This window comes from Salvelinus sp. IW2-2015, linkage group LG19 (genome assembly GCF_002910315.2).
Source record: "Salvelinus sp. IW2-2015 linkage group LG19, ASM291031v2, whole genome shotgun sequence".
Taxonomy (NCBI): domain Eukaryota; kingdom Metazoa; phylum Chordata; class Actinopteri; order Salmoniformes; family Salmonidae; genus Salvelinus; species Salvelinus sp. IW2-2015.
Window position 1 is genome coordinate 33,861,072 of NC_036859.1, and position 22,027 is coordinate 33,883,098.

Below are 22,027 nucleotides of genomic sequence, written 5' to 3' on the forward strand. Positions count from 1 at the left end.
AATGAGATCAACTGATCTATCCTTGCTCTATCCACTGCAATGGCATCTCATGTCCACTGAGTTGTATTAAAAATACAAGTAAATAGTCTCAAAATCGGAATAGACTGGTAGAGGAATAGAGATGGAAATTGRCCGGCTCAAACATTTTAGTTGAAAGTGAACATCTGGCATACTGTACTTGCTCAATTGAAGCTTCAGCCTTCATCGATTGCCCATCAGGCTTAGGCCTATGACACGGGTGGAATTAAAATAAAACCACAGTCACGGGTCTCGAATACAAGTCTCCCCAATCCATAGGCAACCCTGCTGCTAACACCACTCATGACGTGTAAACGCCTCTCCATAGGCCTTCCCACTTGTGACACCAGTGTAGCAAACAGCGACAGTGCAATGCACCATAAGGATTTCAAACTTGGGCTTTCCAACCTTTGGGCAACTTGCTACCCACTGCTCCAGTTAGGGAGATCATAATGAGCCTATTGTATAGGTATTTAAGGGTCATTGAGCTCCACAGTGGAGGTGTCATAATACCCATAAAACCTAGCGGTCAAACAGGGAAATGGTTCCTAATAGTTTTTCCACCATTCCTTTTCACAATAGGTAATTTTAGAAACAATTCAAATAAGGGCTGCGTTTCGTGGATCCTTACACTGGCGTGATGTTTTGATAACCATGTAAATCTCACTCGGACAAGGTGACTTTTATCAATATATTCTGTTCTATTTACTCTCAGATTCGAAAATGCTAATTAGCGTCAAACTAGACATCATGCAAAACTACAAATCCCTGCAAGCTCCTGCACGTCATCTCTAGCGAACACTTTTGCTAACAGGCATTGTGTCCATTTAAAACTTACACAAGACAGTTCACAGAATTGTAAATTTAAAGAAATGTAGCCAATTTATTCTTTATTCATTACTACATTTAGCTAACATTAGATAGTTAATCCAGAGATTCTTACCTTTGCCTTGATTCGGCAGTCTTGTCCAGATTATCATGGCATTTGTAGTTCTTTATGATAGCCATATTAGCTGCATTTTCATATGGGGGGGGGGGGGGGGTGATATAGGCAAATATATTGATATATAATATACCTTGTCCTAGAGAGATTTACATTGTTGTCAAAACGTCAAGCCAAGGTTTTTATTTTTATTTTACCTTTATTTAACTAGCAAGTCAATTAAGAACCAATTCTTATTTACAATGACGGCCTACCAATAGGCAAAAGGCCTCCTGCGGGGACGGCGGCTAGGTTAAAAAAAATATATATATTATAAATGTAGGACAAACACACATCCCACAGAGAGAACAACACAACACTACATAAAGAGAGACCTAAGATAACAACATAGCAAGGCAGCAACACATGATAACACAGCCTGATAGCAACACAACATAGTAGCAGCCCAAAACATGCTACAAATGTTATTGGGCACAGACAACAGCACAAAGGCAAGAGGTAGAGACAACAATACATCATGCAAAGCAGCCACAACTGTCAGTAAGCGTGTCCATGATTGAGTCTTTGAATGAAGAGATTGAGATAAAACTGTCCAGTTTGAGTGTTTGCTAGCTGCAGCGAACTGAAAAGAGAAGCGACCCAGGGATGTGTGTGCTTTGGGGACCTTTAACAGAATGTGACTGGCAGAACAGGTGTTGTACTGTATGTGGAGGATGAAGGCTGCGTAGATATCTCAGATAGGGGGGAGTGAGGCCTAAAAGGGTTTTTATAAATAAGCATCAACGAGTGGGTCTTGCGACAGGTATACAGAGATGACCAATTTAACGAGGAGTATAGAGTGCAGTGATGTGTCCTATAAGGAGCATTGGTGGCAAATCTGATGGCTGAATGGTAGAAACATCTAGCCGGCTCGAGAGGACCCTTACCTGCCGATCTATAAATTAATGTCCTCCGTAATCTAGCATGGGTAGGATGGTCATTTGAATCAGGGTTAGTTTGGCAGCTGGGGTGAAAGAGGAGCGATTACGATAGAGGAAACCAAGTCTAGATTTAACTTTAGACTGCAGCTTTGATATGTTGGTCCTGGTCAGTCCCTGGATGGGAGACCAGATGCCAGATGCTGCTGGAAGTGGTGTTGGAGGGCCAGTAGGAGGCACTCTTTACTATGGTCCAAAAAAATATATACCCCAATGCTCCAGGGCAGTGATTAGGGACGTTGCCCTGTGTAGGGTGCCGTCTTTCGGATGGGACGTTAAACGGGTGTCCTGACTCTCTGAGATCATTAAAGATCCCATGGCACTTATCGTAAGAGTAGGGGTGTTAACCCCGGTGTCCTGGCTAAATTCTCAATCTGGCCCTCAAACCATCACGGTCACCTAATAATCCCCAGTTTACAATTAGCTCTTTCATCCCCCTCCTCTCCTCGACTATTCCCCAGGTCGTTGCTGTAAATGAGAACGTGTTCTSAGTCAACTTACCTGGTAAAATAACGGATAAATCAATAAATAATATAAAATGTGATGAGAGAATAACAATGTACCTTCTAGCCATACTCCCAAGTACTTGTATGAGGTGACTAATAAACCCTCAGAGGTAGTAATCACACCTGTGGGGAGAGGGGCATTCTTCTTTCCAAACCACATGACCTTTGTTTTGGAGATGTTCAGAGCAAGGTTAAGGGTAGAGAAAGCTTGTTGGACACTAAGAAAGCTTTGTTGTAGAGTATTTAACACAACGTCCAGGGAGGGGCCAGCTGAGTATAAGACTATCATCTGCATATAAATGGATGAGAGAGCTTCCTACAGCCTGAGCTATGTTGTTGATGTAAATTGAGAAGAGTGTGGGGCCTAGGATCGAGCCTTGGGGTACTCCCTAGGTGACAGGMAGTGGCTGAGACAGCAGATTTTCTGACTTTAAACACTACACTCTTTGAGAGAGGTAGTTAGCAAACCAGGCCAAAGACCCCTCAGAGACACCAATACCCCTTAGCCGGCCCACAAGAATGGAATGCTCTACTGTATCAAAAGCTTTGGCCAAGTCAATAAAAATAGCAGCACAACATTGCTTAGAATCAAGGGCAATGGTGACATCATTGAGGACCTTTAAGGTTGCAGTGACACGTCCATAACCTGAGCAGAAACCAGATTGCATACCAGAGAGAATAGTATAGACATCAAGAAAGCCAGTCAGTTGATTATTGACAAGTTTTACATGTAAGCTAAGGTTAGCCTACACGAAACACATGCCTTAAAATCCTCTATGGGAAAAATGAATGGTGGAAAATTGATTGGACCCATTTACCTGTTTGACCGCTAGGTTTTATGGGTATTATGAGTCAAAGTGTGGTACTCTATTACAATATTGTCTGAAATAATATACAGAGGTCCACAAATCAGGAAGGGTGTTGTTACATTACTACAGCAACATGCTATAGACACTCACCCTGTCTATGAATTTCTCAATTTAACTGACAACAATAAAGTTTCGAGAAAAATTGATTATGCAGTACAAAAACTTGAAGACACTCCAGAGAACTCTGAAGTGCAGGACATGTCCTTTTTTATTCTTCCGCCCCTTATGCTAAAGCGCCAGTGAGTCCATTGTGCGGAGTGATCTGACGCAGACTACACCCATGCGCTGCCTGATTACATTGGCTTTCTTTACTGCCCGAGCCAAGACGTGTGTGAACGTCGAAGTGGGGGTACAATTAGAGACACTAAATTGATCCGTAAGCAGCGCAAAATCGRCTGTCACTGTCTTATCCCATAAACTACACTTCGGAGTTCATAGGGAGCTGTATATTTCAACATGTCTTGGCAAAGCTACGTGGATAACCTGATGGCGGATGGCAGCTGTCAGGATTCCGCCATTGTTGGGTATACRGACGCCAAATACGTTTGGGCAGCACATGCCGGTGGTACTTTTAACAACATAACGGTAAGAAATGAAATGGAAACCAATAACAAATGTGAATCAGAATGAATGCTGRCAGGGATGATCACAACCTCGCCGAACCTAGTTTAGCTAACGAGTTCGCTTGCTAGCTAGCTCCACCGTCCATTCCGTTTGGYCAGCAAGCGAGTAACGTTAGCTAAAACTAGATACGTTAGCATGCTAGTTTGCTATTCCTAACGTCATATGTACAATTAGACTTGGCCAATAATATTAGGCTAAAACTGTTGTGGATTTATCCTGGCTGCTAACAATGTTAGCTAGCTGTCCAGAATTAGCCTACTTAGCTGGCATGCTTGCTAGACAACCTATTTTTATTTTTATAATATCACCTTTTATTTAACTAGGCAAGTCAGTTAAGAACATTCTTATTTACAATGACGGCCTACACCGGCCAAACCCAGACGACACTGGGCCAATTGTGCGCCGCCCAATAGGACTCCCAATCACGGCCGGTTGTGATACAATCTGGATTCGAACCAGGGTGTCTGTAGTGACGCTTGCCTTAGACCGCTGCGCCACTCGGGAGCACGGTAACGTTAGATCCAATGAATGAGTGTCGTGGTCTAAAGTTAACGTCAGATACCATAGTCAAGTTAGCCAACATGCTAATGTGGCTAGCTAGCTACCTACCTACACTTGCCAAAGCGTCAGCTAACGGCCTGCCTAATCTGTTTATTCTATACGGGTGTGCTAGCTAGTTATAACGGCGTGTTACCCAATGTCTCCATTTGGAGAACCGAGACAATAGATACATTTCGACATGTTATGTTATAGCTAGTTAACTAAGTAAATATGCAAGGTAGTAGTTAATATTAACTAGTTGCAGAAAGAGTTCTTAAGCGTTTTGCGTAACTCAGGACCTAACTTGCCTTGTTGCTTCCCAAGATGGCGGCTCTCCCATGCCATCCACAATGGGTGAGCTTACTAACTATACTGATCAAAAATGTAAACTAAACCATTTCTAAGATTTTACTGAGTTACAGTTCATATAAGGACATCAGTCAATTGAAATAAATCCATTAGTCCCTAATCTATGAATTTCACATGGCTGGGAATACATATGCTGTATGTATGTTGGTCACAGACACCTTTAAAAAAAAAAAGGCAAGGGCGTGGCAAAAAAATAAAGGCAAGTCAGAATTTGGTGTGGCCACCATTTGCCTCATGCAGCGCAACACATCTCCTTTGTATAGAGTTGATCAGGCTGTTGATTGTGGCCGGTGGAATGTTTTCCCGCTCCTCTTCAATGGCTGTACAAAGTTGCTGGATATGGCGGAAACTGGAACACGTTGTCGTACACCGCGATCAAGAGCATCCCAAACATGCTCAATGTCTGAGTATGCAGACCATGRATAAACTTGGACATTTTCAGCTTCCAGGAATTTTGTACAGATCCTCGTGACGTGGGCCCATGCATTATCATGCTGAACATGAGGTGGATGAATGGGCCTCAGGATCTGGTCACATTCAATTCTTGAGCAAAAGCTCTGGTGGACATTCCTGCAGTCAAAATGCCAATTGCACGCCCCCTCAATCTGTGGAATTCTGTTGTGAAAAAATGGCACATTTTAGTGGCCTTATTGTCCCAGCACAAGGTGCTGCTGTTTAATCAGCTTCTTGATATGCCACCTCAGGTGGATGGATTATCGTGGCAAAGGAAAATCTTCACTAACAGGGACGTGAACAAATTGTACAATTTGTGAAATTTTTGTGCTTATGGAAAATTACAGTTTTTATTTCAGCTCATGAAGCATGGGACCAACACTTTACATGTTGCGTTTTTTTACAGTGTAGCTAGTTAGATTAGTTTGTAGACAAGTGTAGCTAGCCAACTCCACTAATGCATTTTGAATGTAGACTTAAGTGCTGTACTACTTATTCATTATTCTCAGTGTATTTATCATAAAATAAAATAGGTCAGGGTAGTCGCACCCACCMAAAAAAATACGAGCTTCGACAAAAATTGACGTCAGCTTTCAAAAATTAATAAAATAGCACCTATGCATTACGAAGAACTTTCGTTGCTGTCTTTTTGGTAGATACCATCCCTCTTGCCATACCCTCTTTACAAAATATGACTTAAATCCAGTTGTGCACCCCATTCCAGATGCTTTTAGTAGCGCTGCCATTTCTAAATGTTACATGTCCACTTTTTAATCTGCATTAACTTTGTGAGTGCACTTTAACTGTGTTTCAGCCTCAAGAAATTGATGTCCTCATTGGAAAGGACAGGGCTAGCTTCTTCACCAACGGCATGACCTTGGGTTCGAAGAAGTGCTCGGTCATCAGAGACAGCCTCCATAATGAAGGGGACTGGACAATGGACATCAGGACAAAGAGTCAAGGAGGAGAGCCAACATACAACGTTACTGTAGGCAAAGCCGGAAAAGGTAAAGGGTGACTACTTTTAGTGGTAAACAAACATTTCAGTGATTGCAACGTTATAGCCCCAGATCCATCCTACAAGTTTGCGTTTTGGAACAGGCAGCGGAATTCTGATCTTTTTCCCACTATTTGGTCTTTTGACCAATCACATCGGATCTTTTCAGATGAGCTGATCTAATTGGTCAAAAGACCAATTAATGAAAAAGATCAGAATTGGGCTGCCTTTCTAACGCAGCCTAAAATATTCAAGTATTGCCTTCTAGTCAATGCAAGCRTCTTGTGGATTGGTGGTGATGATTCGTTCTAGTGCTCTGTTCTCATATTAGTACATCATGCAGCTTTTTTACTATGAAACAGAATACAGCACAACATATATCTGTGTTGCAAAGGGAAATATGAACATGTGCAATTTGATTTATCAATATAGTCAATGGTACAATTTAAGCTAGGACATTGCTGTGACTTTGGGATAGAAATCGAAGAGAACTTTGTCCTCCCGAGTGGTGCAGTGGTCTAAGGCGCTGCAATGCAGTACTAGCTGTGCCAYTAGAGATTCTGGTTTTGAGTCCAGGCTTTGTCACAGCCGGCCGTGACCGGGAGACCCATGGGGTGGCGCACAATTGGCCCAGCATCGTCCAGGTTAGGGGAGGGTTTGGCCGGCAGGGATTTCCTTGTCCCACTAGCGACTCCTGTGGCGGTCCGGGTGCAGTGCATGCTGACAAGGTCGCCAGGTGTACGGTGTTTCCTCTGACGCATTGGTGCGGGTGGCTTCCGGGTTAAGCGTGCATTGTGTAAAGAATCAGTGCGACTTCGTTGGGTTGTGTTTTGGAGGACGCACGGCTCACGACCTTCGCCTCTCCCGAGTCCGTACAAGAGTTGCAGCGATGAGACAAGACTAACTACCAATTTGGATACCAGGAAATTGGGGGGGGGGGGTATAAAATAGAAATCGAAGAGAACTTGTTGAATTTCATCACCGGTCGGCCAGATGTGTCCATTGAGGCAAAGTACATAGATGTTACTTATGAAGATCCATGCTTTGTATGAGAAAAAGTAAGCCTAATTCACAAGCAGTCTCATTCAAGTTAGTGTATTGAAATGGCAGAAGTAAAGAAACAAGAAGTCAAGGTTTGCCTACTCTTAAGTCCATCTGCCTTTGTGGTCCTTACTGACATCTGTCATTTGAGTCTAATCAACAACTTTGAGGGTCTTTACCTTTTTTCGGCTTCTTCTTGCCTCTTAACTATTGGGTGGTTGTCAACCTCACTAACATTTTAGATGCATGCTGTTAAGGTAGTCTGTTTAACATTTCTAGCCCTCTATATCGTCTCCCTGGACAGTAGCCTACAATGTCTCTCTACATTTTGGCGCAGGCAAAACGGGTCTTGTAGCCTACATTTTGATTAACTAGCAGTCCATGGACTTCCATTTTCAAGGCAATGTCAAATTTTTAATATGCTGCTTGCATTTGTTATTCTGCCTCAAATGTTTTTGGGCAAGACACCGCCAAGTATTATGAAGAGAAATGGTAGGTGGCTGTCCAGTCTCCCTGTGCCACTTTACCCCTACCATCACTAATACAGGGCTCTACGCTGACATATTTTTACAATGAGCACGTGTGTGCCTATTTTGAAAATGTAGGACCACACAAAGAATTTTAGGASCACAATGAAAAAGGAGGTGATAAAGCTAGAATTCTTCATTTGTATTGGCACACTGATGCTCCTAAATTAAAATTCCAGGTGGCACAGCAAAATATGTAGGTGCATATGCAAGAAAAGTGGTCGGCACTGTAGAGCCCTGTAATAACCCTGAGTGTAGAAGTGGCTTTAAAAACATACCACACACATCCCCCACCCACATTACCTTATGTTGGCCACATTCAACTCTTTTGACGTTCTAGTCATTTAACAGACGCTCTTATCCAGAGCGACTTACAGTAGTCAGTGCATACTTTTTTTGTGCTGGTCCCCCCCCCCCCCCATGGGAATCGAAACCAAAACCCTGGCATTGCAAGTGGCATGCGCTACCAACTGAGCCACACGGGACCCCCACACCTCAGAGGGAAGGTCCTATATGCATGTAGTGATTGAAGTGCTCTGTAGAGGGGTTATGACACTGTAAAAGGTGGACTAATAAACCAGAGATACGTTCAGGTGCCTGAGCATCATATTGCATACACTCCTAAAGGATAGATAACTTTTTTTTAGAGGTAATTTGGCTTATTCCTGGTTTCTGTACAGTTGGAACAGCTTCTGTTCAGTTACATTATTTATCTGTTTGAAACATTTATCCAAAACATTTGTGCATTGAACTTGTTTGCAAGTAGTCAGGTGACTTGTGAAGAAAAGGCCCTACTTGGTTTAATGTAAGGCTTCAGTTTATAGAAAGAAAATAAATTCTCAAGCCGTGTTCTTGAAGTTACGGTCAGGTCTGTATACAATTCTGTACATTGTCCATATGCTTGAATCCAGGCAATGACATTGATGATTGGTAGCGTAGCAATATGCAAAGTGTTATCCTCGTAAAAATATTTCAAAAGAAGATGAAGAACAAACTATGATGGAAAAATAGTATTTTTTTCCGTGCAGGTACAGCCAATTTGTGTAAAAATAATATTGTGAAGTTGTCAAAACGATACGATTAAAAAAATATCCCGATATGGAACTATCAATAAAAATAAAAACTATAACACACACAAGCCATAACTTTAACTTCTGTTATGCCAACTGTACAGTGTTTCCCCTATGATTTTTTTCAGCAGTGGTAGCTGTTCCCATAAACTTCCAGTCATTGAGCCAACAACTATCCATTTAAAAGTGTGTGTTGGCAGAAATTTATATATTTTTTTATTCATTTATATTTTTTGCAGAGGTAGCAACAATTCAGCGGTGGGCCACCTCTGCTAAATGAATATAGGGGAAACACTTCCATAGGCTCACTAACCTTCTTTTCCTCACTTGACTGTCTTTCCCTTTGATCGCTCTAAACTTTCCCCTTTCCTTTCTTCTCTTTCAGTCTTGGTTCTTGTAATGGGCAAAGAAGGGGTCCATGGAGGTGGATTGAATAAGAAGGCATACTCAATGGCAAAATACTTGAGGGATTCAGGGTTCTAGTGTCACCAAGCTTGCTTAGTTAAAATTGAGGGACATAAAGAAGAGAAAATAAAATATTGCTGTTAAGATTTCTCCTGCAAGCAGTCAAATGTCGTGGAAACTTTAATAGCAATGGAGAGTAATGGTGGCGGTAAGGTCCTATGTCACCTTTATCCCCACTTTTAGCGGGGGAAAAATACTTTCTTGTCAATTTGTCATTTTCCCTTTTGTTTCCTTGTGTGCTCCAGCATTGGTTTTAGTCATGGGAAAAGAAGGGGTCCATGGCGGACAACTCAACAAGAAAGCATTTACTATGGCTGAGTACCTGAGGAAGTCTGGATCTTAAGGCAGCCTGTCTACCCACCTAGCAGTTCCCTCTGGCTCCCCCTCATTGTGTTGACAGTACTTCCAGGATTAGTTAACAGATGCATTTCTCTCCCAGTTCCATTTTTATGTACACCCTTATTTTATTTTTCATGTTAATTCATGTTTTGTTTTTTCTTCTCCTATCTCCCTGTTCTTTCTCAGAGTATTAACACTACAGGATGTACTCAACTCTATTTCTGACACTACAATAACAAATTGTTGAAGTTTATATTTACCAAAACACATGTGCAAAGAAATKAATAATGTAATAAAGTGTATACCAAATTTGGACTCGGCTTGTAAAAACAAATACTTAGCAATTGGAAAACGATGAGGAATCACACTGTGAATGTCTGTGTCATTCAATGGTGCAGATAGTTTTGGATGGGACAATGCCTTATGAGCGTACTGAAGAGATAACCGGCTGGTATTGTTTTCCTTTTCTCCGGGTGGCTTCCTTGTCAGGATTTGAAAGTTGCATGCATATCTTTTAGCAGGGTTGGGGTTAATTCCATTTTATTTCCAGACAATTCAGAAAGTTAACCCAATTCCACATTTTCCTATTTGAAGAGAATTGGAATTTCAGTGTAATTCCTGAATTGAAATGGAATTGACCCTAACCCTGTCTTTAACCATACAGAGCTGAACTCTCCTTGCCCTTCCCAAAACTTTTATATTCCCGCAAAATGTTATTTTCATTCAGCCCTCAATTTCTTGCTTTGTCATTGGATACTACATAAATCCAGAATAATCCTCGATACATACACCTTAAAACCCCTGAGTCAGACCACTTTTTGTTCTTTTGCATTGTCTTCCATCAAATGCTTTTGCTGTTGTAACTTGAATGTGGTCTTAAACGTCATTGTGGTGTTGGAATATTGTAATGGCAGATCAAATCAGTATTGCTGAGGTTTTTTGTTGATAGAAATTCCTCCCATGAACCCTCACTACATCTTGAAGTCTCCATGGACATTCCATCTGCCAGCTCCTGTATTTCACGCTGCCGATGTATTGTGCAGCGTATCGTCCCGACTCCCTACATAACCATGTTTTGTCAAGTTGGCAAGTTATATTTTCCATAGGACCAATTGTTATGTCACAGTTAGGGGACTTTTCAGAATTGCTTCAAATCATTGTGAAGGRTGATTGTTGTCCTCTGTTTGACTGTAATCATTAGACTATACTTCAGATGACTGTAAAACACACTGCTTCTTATGATGACTTTAAAACACGAATTGATTTGCTGATCATTTGTTAACAGATAATTGCAGTCTCATTTGACACCTGTGGTATTCTCACTGAATGCATTTGACTGTAAACCCAAGCTCTGCTGGGCAACAAACTCTTTGAATTTATTGCCTAGTGCTCTACTTATCATCATGTGTATCAGCAACTGTCATAGCACGGTACTTAACAGTAAATTACAAAAAAAATATGAAAATAGTGATAGTGTGTACACTAAATTTATGAAAAATGGTGTTGGTTGGAATAAGAACACTAAGTTGTCTTGTGAAAACTTTCTAAGAAAAACTGTGTATCCTGTGCCATAACACAGATCTGGTCTGTTGCTACTTTGAGTTAGATTATTCTTTTTTTAAACTGCTGCCCCAGCAAGGACTAACTTCAATGGCAATTTCCTTCGGGATATTTTGGCATCAACCGATACACTCCAGGCTTTGTGGACTATGTACAGACCAAAAAAAWACATTTTCCTCTTATGCATTTGGATTCAAAATTATGAAATGTGCATTTTCAAAATTTGGGGAAAATTGTATAAATTGATAAATCACCTTTTGTTTACAGACGGATCAAATAAAAGCTATTCCAACCAGAACTGTAACCCTGTGTGTTCTTGATTTATTAACTGATTTCAATTCTGTAGTTGAGTTATTTGATTAAACTGATCTTTATGATAAAAATGCTGCAGCATTAGAGTAGGAGATGTGAAAAAACGTGCAAGACACTCTACAATATATGCCATATTTAGACAGCTCAATTCKGATCTTTCTCCGCTAATTGGTATTTACCAATAATTGGGCAAAAGATCAGATTTAGGCTGCCTGTGTAAATGCAGCCATAGTTAGCGTTTTCCTGCTCAGACGTTGCATGCATCAACCAATAGTTGCGTTCCTTGTCATCGACTGCGGTCGAGCACCACATTGCTAGAACATAATGTGAGCGTTCCTCTGCCCAGGCTTTGCTGACKCCTTACCGATCTTACAATGCCTGGATAGGTATTTTACRTACAACTAATCACATACACTATATACAAAAGTTTGTGGACAGCCCTTCAAGTTAGTTTATTCAGCWATTTCAGCCACACCCTTTGCTGACAGGTGTATRGAATTGATCACACAGCCATGCAATCTCCATAGACCAACATTGGCAATAGAATGGCCTTCCTGAAAAACTCAGTGATTTAACGTGGCACCGTCCTAGGGCACCACCTTTCCAACAAGTCAGTTCATTAAATTTCCGCTCTGCTAGAGCTGCCCCGCTCAACTTTAAGTGCTGTTATTATGAAGTGGAAACGTCTAGGAGCAACAGCTGCGAAGTTGTAGGCCACACAAGCTCACAGAACGGGATCATCCTCGGTTGCAACACWCACTACTGAGTTCCAAACTGCCTCTGGAAGCAACTTCAGCACAAGAGTTGTTAGTCGGGAGCTTCTTGAAATGGGTTTCCGTGGCCGAGCTGCCGCACACAAGCGTAAGACCACCATGCGCAATGCCATGCGTCTGCTGGAGTGGTGTGAAGCTYACCGCCAGTGGACTCTGGCGCTGTGGAAATTAGCTCTGTTCCGGCCATTATTATGAGGCGTTCTCCCCTCAGCCTTCTGTGCACTGCGTTTACATTGGCAGTCCGCTGCGTTTACATTGGCAGTCAAATTCTGATATTTTACCACTTATTGGTCGTTTTGAGCAATCCGATCAGCTCTTTTGACAATAATTGGGCTGCCTGTGTAAACACTGCGTGAGAGGTTTTTATCGTATAATGCTGCGTTCATTAAAAAGTGGGTAGGTTGTATTTACCACATACGACTRGGAAGAATCCACTTGAACGCCCCTCCAACTTGTAATTACTAGTGGGAAACTCGTCTTTCATCCCTGAGCGCTGACTTCTCCCACATGCTGATCTCTAACGTCACATACTAAGGAAATTACCTTGATAACAGCATTTTCGGCAGTTAATTGTAACAACAAAATATATATAAAAAGCAACCTATTGACTATAATGGGGGATCCTGCTTTCTGAAAACATTGCCTGCAGTACCCCGGTTTGCCTTGAACTTGGAAGTCCTCAATGAGAGGGGCCAGTCGTTCTCCCCTGACCTAATGCCGCATTCAAGACAACTGGGAACCTGGAAACAAACTAACTCCGACTGGGGAAAATCCTTTTGAACGGTCATCCAACTTGGAATTCGGAAAACTGTGGAATCACCCTAGAGAGATTTTTCCCCCCCAGAGTTCCCAGTTGTCTTGAAAGCACAATATACACCATATGGGCAATCTGGTGCCCGATGGCACAGTCGATAACGTGGCAGCAACCATTGGTTTATGCATGCAACGTTTGAGCAGGGGATCATGACCGCTGCTTACACCTGTCAATCTCAGTGCATATAGTGGGTGCGTTTCTCTGTCCAGACATTGCTGATGAATGCCAGAGGTATACTACAAGGCAGGATTATGGAGTTAGCCAGCTAACTTGTCTAAATATTCTGTTCACTTTTTATTTTGTAGAAATAAGCTTGGTCTAATTCATTTAACAAATGAAAATAAATTTTCTGTTTAGCGTTTTTTACAGTGCTTTCAGAAAGTATTCAGACCCATTGACTTTTCACATTTTGTTAAGTTACAGCCTTATTCTAAAATTGATTAAATAAAACACTTCCCTTATCAATCTGCACACAATACCCCATAATGACAAAGCAAAAACATATTTTTTTTATTTTTTTTATTGTGGCAAATTTATTAAAAAAAATATAAAAAAGAAATACCTTATTTATATAAGTATTCAGACCCTTTGCTATGAGACTCGAAATTGAGCTCAGGTGCATCCTGTGTCCATTGATCATCCTTGAGCTGTTTCTACAACTTTATTGGAGTCCACCTGTGGTAAATTCATTGGATTGGACATGATTTGGAAAGGCACAAACCTGTCTATATAAGGTCCAACAGTTGACAGTGAATGTCAAAGGAATTGTCTGTAAACCTCCGAGACAGGATTGTATCRAGGCACAGATCTGGGGAAGGGTACCARAATATTTTCTGCAGCAATTGAAGGTCCCCAAGAACACAGTGGCCTCCATCATTCTTAAATGGAAGAAGTTTGGAACAACCAAGACTCTTTCTAGAGCTGGCCAACCGGCCAAACTGATCAATCGGGGGAGAATGGCCTCGATCAGGGAGGTGGAACCCGATGGTCACTCTGACAGAGCTCCAGAGTTCCTCTGTGGAGATGGGAGAACCTTCCAGAAGGACAACCATCTCTGCAGCACTCTACCAATCAGGCCTTTATGGTAGAGTAGCCAGACAGAAGCCACTCCTCAGTAAAATGCACATGACAGCCCGCTTGGGAGTTTGCCAAAAGGCACCTAAAGACTCTCAGACCACAAGAAACAAGATTCTCTGGTCTRATGAAACCAAGATTGAACTCTTTGGCCTGAATGCCAAGCGTCACGTCTGGATTAAGCCTGGCACCATCCCTACAGTGAAACATGGTGGTGGCAGCATCATGCTGTGGGGATGTTTTTCAGCAGCAGGGACTGGTAGACTAGTCAGGATCGAGGCAAAGATGAACAGAGAAAGTACAGAGATCCTTGATGAAAACCTACTCCATACCGCTCAGACTGGGGCGAAGGTTCACCTTCCAACAGGACAACGACCCTAAGCAAACAGCCAAGACAACGCAGGAGTAGCTTCAGGACAATCGAACATCTCTGGAGAGACCTGAAAATAGCTGTGCAGCGACGCTCCCCGTCCAACCTGACGGAGCTTGAGAGGATCTACAGAGAAGAATGTTAGAAACTCCCCAAATACAGGTGTGCCAAGCTTGTAGCGTCATACCCAGGAAGACTCGAGGGTGAAATTGCTGCCAAAGGTGCTTCAAYAAAGTACTTAGTAAAGGGTCTGAATACTTACATACATGTGATTTTTATATTTTTCCTAAATTTGCACCAAAAAAACTACATGCTTTGTCATTATGGGGTATTGTGTGTAGATTGATGAGGGGAAAAAACTATTTAATCCATTTTAGAATAAGGCCTTAATGTATCAAAATGTGGAAAAAGTCAAGGGGTCTGAATACTTTCTGAATGCACTGTAAGTTATAGCAATCTGGTGCCTGATGGAAAAGTCAATGATGTGGCCAACGTCTGAGCATGGGGAACTCGACCAGGGTCTAGGGGTCGATTTGGGGCCAATGTCTTCAGATGGTGACCATAAACAGATGGTGTGTAGAAACTTGGTGGTTTGGTGGGTAGAGACTTAGTGGTAGGTGGGTAGAGACTTAGTGGTGGGGTGGGGGGGGTTTTGGTGGGTAGAGACTTAGTGGTAGGTGGGTTGCCTACTGTACTTTGCAGATCCTATGGAGTGTAGACCCTTGAAGAGCCGACTAGATATGAGGGTGCAGGGTGGTTGTGTAACTTACTGGCCCTGTGAAGTGTGGACCAGTAAGGTTATGAGGGACGAGGTTGCTGGACAGATGCAGTTCAGGGCCAACATGGCATACTTGAATTCCTCCTCACACACTACATGATCTGGGGAAACGGAGAAGAACAAGATTTGATGTCGTTTAAAAAGAGTCTTACAGAGATGAGACTCCATAACCAGGTTTCCATCCAACCTTTTCATGCAAGTAAAGTACATGTAGGAYAAAAAAATATCACGACAGGCCTGATGGAAACAGCAAATTTGACTGTAAACTTTTCAAATGGCGACAAAACAAAATACGCGAGACAAGGTGGGAACTTTTGGGTCGGTAAAATTAAATATGCAGGAAATGGCGGTGAAACCGCGTTAATGCGCACATATTGATATAATAACCGTCATATTGAAGTAAACTTGGAATCACGCGATATGTTGTGGCAAAATGTGCACTATGTCATCACGCACAGCTGGAAAGGAGCATCAAGCTCATCACCGTGCACTTTCACCACCCTGTGAAGTTCATCATGTTATTTAATCTGCAGCCTAATACACTGCATGCTTTCCAGAGTCGTAGTGGGAGGACCACACAACATATCATCACGACTCCAAATTTACTTTGATATCATGGTTATTATATAAAATGTTTTTGCTTAAAGTCTTTTCCACCACAATATCTCGCATAATTAAATGTACAGACAAAAAGATCCCACCATGTTTAGCGTATTTTTGTTTTGTCGACATTTGRAAGGTTTACCGACAAATTTGCTGTTCCCATCAGGCCGGCAACATGCACTTTAATCGCATGAAAAGGTTGGATGGAAACCTGGTTATAGTGGAAAATATTCTAAGCGTACTCGTCAATCAACCAAATACCACTAATTGATCACAGTTGCGTTCAACTTGGACGCAATGTTCAGATAGCAATGTAGGCTGTAATGTAGAATAGACATATGCCTCTCATGTAGAATAGGGAACCATGTCAGCTTAGAACAAGACATTTCTGTCTGCATCGTTCTGAATGTCGCACCCTCCTGAAGGTGACGTGGGTCATTTGATTAGAGACACCTGTGAGTGGGAGGTCTGAAGTCTAATTGGTCGGTAATCATATTCAGCCTCTGGCGACAGTGAGTGAAGGACACTCTTTCAGCACACTGATGTGGTGGTCTGGTGTGTTTGTGAAACGCGATTTTAGTCCGATGGCATGGAAGGCAAAAGAGGAGCGTCTCTCTTTAATATGTTTAGGGCTAGTTGTGGTAGTATTGAACTCCTTTGGTCAGTGCACTGCATTAACACAAACAAGATCGTCAAAATCCTCTATTGTCCTGGGACCCCATTTGAAGGGGGATCTTAACAATGGTAAAGAGGAGCAGTCTACAGGTGCTGTGCAATTTGGAAGGCTTATACTTGGACGTAATGTCAAACCAAGAAATGAGAGTTTTTCTACTGATGAACATACTGTCTCCAAAGTCAGATCCTCCAATGGTTCACTGGATGATGCTGACTACCAGTCTGACATGGGTATGTATGATCTCTAACTTGCTTTTTATTATCTTCATTTTGTTTCTATTTTTAGGAATGTTTTTGACTTAACAACAATTAGTTGCACCTTCCAGTGTAAATGGAAAGTTTTGGTCCAAACAATGCTGTTAGGGACTCKTAGTCCTGTGAATGGCTTTAGTAGCATTGCCCTACAACCTAGGTTTAAGAATGGACTACCAATGGTTTAGTTAAATACATAMGTTGTCTTCTACTTTAAAGGTTGGGAATCTAAGCAGCTGGGAGGGCAAGTTTATGGCACAGCTAGCCCAAGTAGTCCAGTGGTGGAAAGTCTTTTGCGGATGGAACCAAGTGTTGAATGTGTTGGGGACTCCATGAAACTAAAGGTCCATGACACAGGCTCTACACCAGGGTCTCTCTTTTTTGTGGACCGAGGCAAGTATCCAGCTGTTTATCCTGGTATTTGATTTTGAGTCATTTGAAAGCTGTACAAGTTAATGTCATTTGTTGTGTTACTGGTTAACAAATTTAATTTCTCTTGCTGTTACAATGTCTTGCAGGAAATCASTCTCCCCTGCCTCTGTCACAGTTGCCCACAAGCTGTGGTCATTCCATCAKAGCCACTCGCCAGGATTGGATTTTCATTGCAATCTATAATGGCTGTTATGTCACACTGGAGGTATGAGGTCAATGAAATTGTTCCTATTTTATTGTGAATTTTAACACTTTCCAAGATGAGTAACTTTAMATTTAATCTTGCAGGATGGTAATTATGTTCTGCCTTTGCGTTGGTGGGGGTTGCCAATTAAAATGTCCTGCCCTGCCAAAAAGTCCTCTAAACCCAACCCTCCTACTGTTTCCTGCTACCCTGAGGGCATGGTRGTGAAAATGGAGGGGGGCACCTCTGCCAAGGATCTCAGGGTCAAGTGTAAGTAATTTAAGTCTCAATCCTCATGCAKTCTCAAGAGGAACACAAGCGCAAGTTAGATAAGTATATTTGTAACTGTATGCTTTAAGTTCTACTCCATTACTCTCTTCCAGTCAAAGGACACTGGCAGCCATTGATGGAAGTTTCGCCCCATTGTGGCTACAGTGTGGTACCTCATCTAGAATATGTGACCATTTCTGCTCATTATGAGCCCTGTGTGGAAACTAAGGTATGGCTTTCTGAATTGTCAGTTGTGTTAATATTGCCCTTGCTGGTTTTGAAGGACATGATTTGACTCAAATGTTAATCTCTTTATTGCAGGATGGGATGTTCACCCTTGAACTTGCTGGAGAGGGGGAGGTTAAAGTGTCCTGTCCTAGTTCTGTTGACCAGTCTATCCCTCGCCCCAATTACCCCCAAAACCCTTTGTTTCCTCTTCCTCCCACTATTGCGCTTCAACCAAGTCCAATGTTTCCTCCTCGGCCTACTCCACCCTCTAAACCCCAGGCTCCGCTGCATCCTTACTTCACAAAGCCTGCTACTCCACCTCCTGGGAACCCTCAGTATTACTTTTCATTCTACCCTCTGCCAGCCAAGCCTGTAACTAGCGCTCCACCTGAAGACCCCCAGCCTCACTGGTATTCAGAGTCCTTCTACCCTCAGCAAGCCAAGCCTGTAACTAGCTCTCCACCTAAAGACCCCCAGCCTCACTGGTATTCAGAGTCCTTCTACCCTCAGCAAGCCAAGCCTGTAACTAGCTCTCCACCTAAAGACCCCCAGCCTCACTGGTATTCAGAGTCCTTCTACCATCAGCAAGCCAAGCCTGTAACTASCTCTCCACCTAAAGACCCCCAGCCTCAYTGGTATTCAGAGTCCTTCTACCCTCAGCCAGTTACTCATATGCCTGCCACACCTCCCCCTGCAACAGAAGCTCCAAATGGCAAGGTGTACTATCCTTACTACCCATATCCTTATGATCATCCTCCTATGACTCAAAAGCCTGTTACTGAAAAGCCAACATCTCCACTGCATCCTTACTACACAGAACCTGCTACGCATCCTCCTGTGAACCCTCAGTATTACTTTTCATTCCACCCTCTGCCTGCAACTCCTTCCCCTGCTACCAAAGTTCCTCAGGGCCCTGTACAACATCCTGACTATCGACATCCCAAGCCTGTAACTGGCTCTCCCCCTAAAGACTCCCAAATTCCTTGGGATTCCTTTGACCGTCAACCAGCCAAGCCTGCTACGCATCCTGTGACTCCAAAGCCTACACCTGCCATGCTTCCCCCTGCTACTGAAAAGCCAACAGCTCCACTACATCCTTACTACCTGAAACCTGATACTCTGCCTCCTGGGAACCCTCAGTATTACTTCTCATTCTACCCTCTGCCTGCTAAGCCTGTAACTCCTCCCCCTCAAGTGTCTACTCCTGCTACCAACGCTCCTCAAGGCCATGTGCAGCATCCTTACTACCCACATCCTCACTATCCTCCACATCCCAAGCCTGTAACTGGCTCTCCCCCTAAAGACCCCCAAATTCCTTGGGATTCCTTTGACCGTCAACCAGCCAARCCTGTGACTCCAAAGCCTAAACCTTCCATGCTTCCCCCTGCTACTGAAAAGCCAACAGCTCCACTGCATCCCTATTACCCACATCACTACCAACAGTTCTACCCTGAGCCAGCTAAGCCCATTACAATCCCAYTTAGGCCTGTAACTCAAACATCAGAACAAACTGAACTTGTTGTTCATACATGGATACCTGCTCCTCAACAACCTAGTCATCAAAGAAATACTAAAGCACCTCCAACTGTGGCTCCAAGTTCACCTCAGCCAGTTGACTCTTATCCACCACATCCTGGGTATTGTCCTGCAGTCTGCCCTACTGGTTTCTTGACCTGCTGCCCCATGCCCATATCTTTCCATCAACACCACCACAACCATTTTGGCCCTGTAACATCCAAGGATAGTGTAATCATTCCCGCTTACCCTTTCAAACAAACATCTGACCTGTTCAATTATGCTTCAGTTTCTGAACCTAGCCAAGCCACTACAACCCAACGACCTATAACGGTTCAGACGGTTGCCCCCACTAAAACGTCCTTGACTGGTTTCCATGACTACTGGAGTCAGCATGGAATGAGATTTTCAGCCTCCTTGGCTTCGTATGCCCAAGCACCTAGTGATGCCAACAAGCCCTCAGAACCCCAACATCCAAAGGAATCACATTCTCAGCCCTACAACCCACAGCAGCCAATGCGCCCATATTTTGAAGCACCTGCCAGTGACTCCAAAAAACCTATGGCACAGCAACAACCAATTCTGCCCCATAACCCACAACAGCTTATGCATGCATATCCTCTGCCATACAACTCACAAGGTCCAGTACAGCCACATGGCCAAGCACCTGTTTATTCTAACAAGCCCGTGGAACATGAGCGACCTGCCAGTGATCCAAGTAAACCATCTGAACCTCAATCGCTGTCCAGTGACCTCAACAAGCCCTTAAAACCCCAACCTTCAAAGTGGCCACWTTATCCTTTCAGACCTCCAATGTGGTATGACCCTGACATGTTCTACGCATCCAAGCCTCTGATGCAACCAGACCACCACCACACCCAACTGTCTGAATCTGCAATGCAGATGCATAGCACACTTGAACAACAGAGTCCTCAAGAGCATCCACATGGAACGCCTCAGCCTCCAAGACCAGTCAAGGAACTGGGTGGCTCCCTTCCCAGTAATTCAGAGGGTATCTCTAGCCTTCAGCAACCAAATCCTTCAGGCCAACAAATGCTTACCCATTACGGCTCATTGCCAATATATTATGCTGGTTCCAAACCATCCTACCCCCAGAAACCTGCAGCCAAGCCTTCTGGTAAACCCTCCAGACCTGAATTCCCAGAGTCCTTCGAACACTATTGGAAGCCCATTGTGCCACTAGGGTCTAACGAGGGGTTCCATGGTTCTTACCCGGCCCAGTCCGCAGGAGGTTCTTACCCGGCCCAGTCCGCAGGAGGTTCTTACCCGGCCCAGTCCGCCAGGAGGTCTTAACCCGGCCCAGTCCGCAGGAGGTTCTTACCCGGCCCAGTCCGCAGGAGGTTCTTACCCGGCCCAGTCCGCAGGAGGTTCTTACCCGGCCCAGTCCGCAGGAGGTTCTTACCATGCTGCTATCTAAATGGTAAGTCATTTTGACCTTCCTCCATAGTTGCCTAAACATTTTAAGTCTTTAATTGAACAGTGGACTCAACATGCATCTCTTTTTCAGGATGAGAAGGGTCATGCATCCTTCAGTTAATGGTGCTGATGCCCACCAGAAGCAGTCGTGTTTTCCCAATAAAGTAATTAACTGACAATTGCGCAACATTGTTTTAATTTTTTCCCCTTAACTGCATGTTAAGAAATTTAGGTTTTAAGAAATGTTTTAGCCAGGTGTGATTAACACTTGTACTGTAAACCAGAAGGCACAATTTACACATTTACACCACTGACTTTTCTGTGTACTTTTCCCAGTCAATGTCACCCACATACAAACTTAAATTAATAATTTCAGACCATGGCTCCAGAAGCTATTTCAGATCATTGCTGAAACGCTGGCAGTATTCTAACACTCAAATATGGTGTAAGCCTCCCATCTAGTGGTCACATTGAAAAATAGTTCAGCTTTTCAAGKGAATGGGTTCAAGTGGTTGCATGCTATAGTTGTATTGGCCACTGATCTCAACGGAGTCTAAAATAAACTATTTGCTATTGAATGTGAACCATTACTCATAGTGCATCAATTTCTATCCTGCCGCTTTGAAGTCTACTGCATTTTGCTAGCATCCCACTCAGACTGCACATGCATTTGGTGGCAGGACATTGTCACCCATTATCCTCATGAGTCACTCATTTGCGCATGTCTAGAGTGAACTATAAAGCTTTTCTGCAGTCTTAAGAAATGCTGAGGATTTTATTTTTTTAAACCTCAACAATTGAATTAGTTTGGGAGTTCACACAACTGGTTAGGAGTTGTGTATGGGGATGTTGTGGCTTGTTCAATATTGGGTTACAGTAAGACCTCTACCACATTTGCTTCAACAGTGCTAGAAAGTACCATCCTAAAAGAGGCAGCATGTCTGAGTCCATTATCCAAAGCAACTTACAATTAGTAGTGGGTCGGTTAGATGGTGTCTAATGGGCGTAACTG

The 22,027-nt window shown here is 43.0% G+C and overlaps 2 protein-coding genes across 3 annotated transcripts; both read left to right on the forward strand.

The window, feature by feature from the left end:
- Positions 1–3,566: 3,566 nt before the first annotated feature.
- LOC111979126 (profilin-2) lies at positions 3,567–11,596 on the forward strand. Of its 2 annotated transcripts, none has more exons than XM_024009430.2 (3): positions 3,567–3,898; positions 6,114–6,306; positions 9,320–11,596. In XM_024009430.2, exons 1-3 carry the CDS (start codon positions 3,770–3,772, stop codon positions 9,415–9,417), a joined length of 420 nt encoding a protein of 139 aa, XP_023865198.1. In that variant the 5' UTR covers positions 3,567–3,769; the 3' UTR covers positions 9,418–11,596. The 2 variants fall into 2 exon arrangements, with proteins under 2 accessions (XP_023865198.1, XP_023865197.1); XM_024009429.2 differs by having other exon boundaries at positions 9,645–11,596.
- A 4,927-nt stretch (positions 11,597–16,523) lies between these two features.
- On the forward strand, positions 16,524–21,194 carry LOC111978907 (uncharacterized). The gene is made up of 7 exons (XM_024009153.2): positions 16,524–16,928; positions 17,169–17,342; positions 17,468–17,586; positions 17,670–17,835; positions 17,949–18,064; positions 18,157–21,019; positions 21,107–21,194. The coding sequence occupies exons 1-6, from the start codon at positions 16,565–16,567 to the stop codon at positions 20,890–20,892; spliced, it is 3,675 nt and encodes a 1,224-aa protein (XP_023864921.1). The 5' UTR covers positions 16,524–16,564; the 3' UTR covers positions 20,893–21,019; positions 21,107–21,194.
- The last annotated feature ends 833 nt before the right edge of the window (positions 21,195–22,027 follow it).